General features: G+C 55.4%; 1 protein-coding gene across 1 annotated transcript; it reads right to left on the reverse strand.

Moving 5' to 3' along the window:
- Positions 1-756: 756 nt before the first annotated feature.
- Positions 757-3,723, reverse strand: LOC119309354 (uncharacterized protein At1g66480-like). Its single transcript, XM_037585375.1, has 2 exons — positions 2,673-3,723; positions 757-1,105 (listed from the first exon to the last, which is right to left on the reverse strand). Exons 1-2 carry the CDS (start codon positions 3,321-3,323, stop codon positions 1,061-1,063), a joined length of 696 nt encoding a protein of 231 aa, XP_037441272.1. The 5' UTR covers positions 3,324-3,723; the 3' UTR covers positions 757-1,060.
- Positions 3,724-4,148: the final 425 nt, after the last annotated feature.

The raw sequence follows: 4,148 nt of genomic DNA on the forward strand, positions 1-4,148 counted from the left end.
GTCGAAGTATCGAACTGTGTTGTCACCGGTCCTGTTCATTTTCGCTGTGCATTCTAAGTCGAATTATCGAACTGTGTTATCACTGGTTCTGTTCATTTCACTGCGCGTGGCAAAGCGACAAGCCACTCTTCCTGTGTGGAATATTTTCGCCCACAGATGAATCGACGGCGACGCAGCAGTCACCTTCGAACAAGATTTGGATACCGCGGCGAGCGGCGCAAAATGGCGCCGGCTAAACGCCAGATGCAGTCGGCATTGTGCTTCCCATTCTCAGGCCTGTAGTGTGTTGTAGGCTTAAAAAGAAAGTACTGATAATAATCATGAACGTACGTCCCTGTTAAGGAGGAGTACACAGGTTCGCATGACCGGTGGCAGGCATGCGCCGATTAGGCGGCGGAACATCTACACGACATGATTAAGTACACAGACAAAGCGACAAGCTAATCATCCTCTTATCCGAAAGATTTGCAGCCCACCGATGAAGCGACGCCGACCGCCGACGGACGCGGTTCACTTTAGATTAAGATCATCAACCAAAAAGCAGAGGCGACGGCAGCGGCGGCGGCGGAAAACGGCGCCGGGTGAACGCCGGGCGCAGCCGACCTCGTGGCTCCCGTTCACATCCCCATAGTCGTAGGCGGCGGACGGCTCGTGAAACTACGTTCCCGTTCATCTCGTGGGAGATCACCGGTCAAGATCGATCGTGGTAGCGACAGACACAAAACCCAGAGCAAGAAAAGGCTAACAGAGACGACGGATGGCCACGCAGTCACTAGATTAAGCAGCGGGAATATTTACACGACCTAGCTAAGTACAGTGATATTTTTCTTTTTTGAGTTCTTTCTCGTTATGCTAGTGCTACGATATATAAGAGGAAGGCAGGGAGGAAGAGAAAGGTCGTTGCTTCATGAACACCATTCCTAGTCCAGAATTTGCTGGGGAAATAGGATAGGAAGCCAACATTTCCCGGCAGCTTCTCACGCTCCAAACCCAGCAATTCCGCCAAAAAAAGCACAGAGCAGAGAGACAAGAATGCCATGAAGCACCCCGTCCCGCTTCGTCATCCGATGATCTCGTCCGGCACGGCCATGAACCTCGTCCGCTTCTGCAACAAAAAGAGCAAGACGATGTGAGATTCACACACATACAATTTACACTAGGGATTTCTGGGGCCTCGGAATAAACATGTTCATTTTCCCCATAGATTCTACTAGGTGCTTTTCTTTTAGCAAGGGTTTGACATTCGGGCGCTTTGCCTTTGCGTGAAAGGGAAGGATTGCGAGACACTCTATACAGCACGAAGAACTCACTTTGTGGATCCTGTACCAAAAGGCAAAAGCAATGGCTGGCGATAATTGAACACTAACAACCTACGTTCGTACGCGACGATTATAAGTTAATAAATAGGTATGGTCATCAGGACTAAACTACCAGTACTAGTAGCAGTACGTTAAGTTGAGCGAAGAGCCCAAGACGTGGAGACGAGGGACGGGACAAAGTACAAGCTCATGATTTTGCAGGAAAATGTCGCCGGAAGCAGACACCTACAATGAAACCGCGACACGTAGAGCGATTCGGATCAGCTATACAATGATCAGCTATACAAGCTCATTCCGAATCGTACTCGCCTGTCATCTAACCTACAGCACGGGGCGTCTGGGTGGCCGTGTCACAGCACAGTACCACTCTGTACCCAGAATCTTTCCCGCACATGCACGGCGCGACTATCACGTCCCCGCCCGCTTGACGTGGCGCGCGCGGCCTGAGCTCGCTAGCTAATCACATCACCTACCGCTGCCAATTAATCCCGGAATTGACTTGACCTGGCCCTCCATGATTCCTTCCAATCTAGGAGTACTAGTTAGGGTTGGAGCCAAGTTAACCATGCAGAAGGCAGCCCCCTTCTACCACTAACACCGAGCTCACGTGGTCGCCAGGACACGTGTCGTGCGCTGTTACGCTAGGGATGGCAGAGTGGCAGCGAGATGCAGATGCTCTGTTCTCCGGGTGAATGATGGAATGGACAGAGGAGGTGTAGTAGGGTAGGAGAAGCTTCACCAGCTGTGGCGCGCAGCGGCAGTGCTGCACCACGTGAAGGACGGAGCCGAGCTTATCGGGGGCGGGCAACCAACCAACAAAGCGAAGTGGAACGCCCACGTACCACGAGCTGGTGATGCAGTGGGAGGTCAAAAGGACGTGCCAAAGGTGGGGGCGGGCAAAACCCACACGTACCGCACTCCCCGAACAAGGCAAAGGCCGCGCGCCAAGTTGCCACGGATCATTCACCGCCCAAACAGGGCAAAGAAAGATCCACTCCGCATCCAATCCATTCCGTTGGTGTTGGTGATACTCTTTCTCTTACTCCCTTTCGGTTCATAAAACGGGAATCTGGACAGAGCCATGGCAGCATTGCTACTCGTCTTGTCGTCCCATTACGGCCTGCTGTTTGTTGCGGGAGGAGCAGAGCAGAGCCGGTGAGCTGGTGATTTGCGTATGGGATTGGGACGTCCTTGTCGGCTAAGCCTAATCGGGCCGGAGCGCGGAGGGGGTTCGCATGGTGCCAAATTATCGTTTCAACGAGCTTGGACGGAAATGTAACATGGCAAGTCGTGCCCGCGCACGGAAGGTCACGGTCATGGCCGGGGTGGGGTTGGGGGTGGGAGGGCGCTCACCTCTTTCTTCATGGCCGTCTTGTTGGTGCACAGCGCGGAGACCGGCAGCGCGGCGGGCTTGGCCGGCACAGCGGCGTCGCCCCCCTGGTCCCTGGCGACGCAGAGCTGCATGATCCGCTCGGCGGCCTCCGCGGGGTCCTTGCTCTCCTTCATCAGCCGCGCCACCTCCGCCTTGGGCAGCCGCATCCGCAGCCGCACGGCGCCGTCCGCGCCGGCCTCCACGGACGACGACCGGGCCGCCGCCGCCGAAGACGGCTCCCTGCCGGCGGAGGGCATCAGGGACGCCACGTCCGACACGGTGCGGCGCGACAGCATCAGGCTCTCCAGCCGCTCCCGGGCGCCCACGTGCAGCGCGCCGGACCACGTCTTGTGCGGCCCGCGCAGGTCCTCCTCGTCGCCGGCGCCGCGCCCGCCGGCTCCGCGCGGGAGCTGCACGAGGAAGTAGAGCTTGCCCGGCTTGAGCGCGGCGTCGCGGTCGAGCGGGCGGGCGCGGACGCCCAGCCGCCGCACCTCCTCGGACTCGAGCAGCTGGTGGCCCGGGTGGCCGCGCAGGGCCGCGCCGGCCGCCGCGGGCGTCTTGTACCGGAACGTGGCGCCGTCCACCGTCATCACCTTGGCCGCGCGCCGCCTGCCGGCCAGAGCGTTCCCCATGCCACCGCCGCGCCGCGAGCTTCCGCCCTCTCTGTCTGGCTGCCCAGCGTAGCACCGTGCGAGGCGGCTGGACGCCCGGGAGCGCGCGCAGGCGGCGTAAAATGATGATTAGCGAGGAGCTGGGACTGGGGTGGTTGGTTACCCGTTACCGTACGTGGGGTTGGAGGAGCGGACGAGAGGGAAACGGAGAGCTGGGAGTTATAAAGGTGCTCTGCTCTGCTCGGAGGCTCTCTCTTTCTCTCGGGGTCAAATACTCAAATGGATCTCCGTTCGGTTGGCTACTGTTGCCATACTACGACTAAAAAGAGCACACAGCGTTCCGACGCTCCTCTAACTTGTAGGCGTTCCCATTGTCTAATTATTATACTATAATTAGGAGTACTTAACAAATGTCGTGAATCCGTATTCCTTTTTGTACGCTTCTCTTTATCAGCAATGAAACTTTTTCCGTACGGTTTATGTATCACACTACTTTTCTCTTTCTTTAACTATGCAAATTATGCATGGATCGCACTGCTTGCTTTCTTTAAGTCATTTTTTCTTTCTTTATGTCACACTGTGAATAGTAACAAATCACTAACGCAATGTGCATGATGCGTGTGCGCTGATTGACACAAAAAAGATGAAGGCGAGTTAAGTGTTATAGCGGTGGGTACTACTCATGAGCTCCACCACGGTGCTAATGATGAGCTGCTTACTTTTTATCTCGATTGTGTCATATTGTAAAATTTGATGGGGCACGATCTTGTTTGCAGCCTATGATGTAAAAGCACGCATTGAGATTGTCATTAGCTTTTCAAACGCTAAGTTAAGTCAACCAGAAGA

The sequence above is a fragment of the Triticum dicoccoides genome, chromosome 5B (genome assembly GCF_002162155.2).
Source record: "Triticum dicoccoides isolate Atlit2015 ecotype Zavitan chromosome 5B, WEW_v2.0, whole genome shotgun sequence".
Classification (NCBI taxonomy): Eukaryota; Viridiplantae; Streptophyta; class Magnoliopsida; order Poales; family Poaceae; genus Triticum; species Triticum dicoccoides.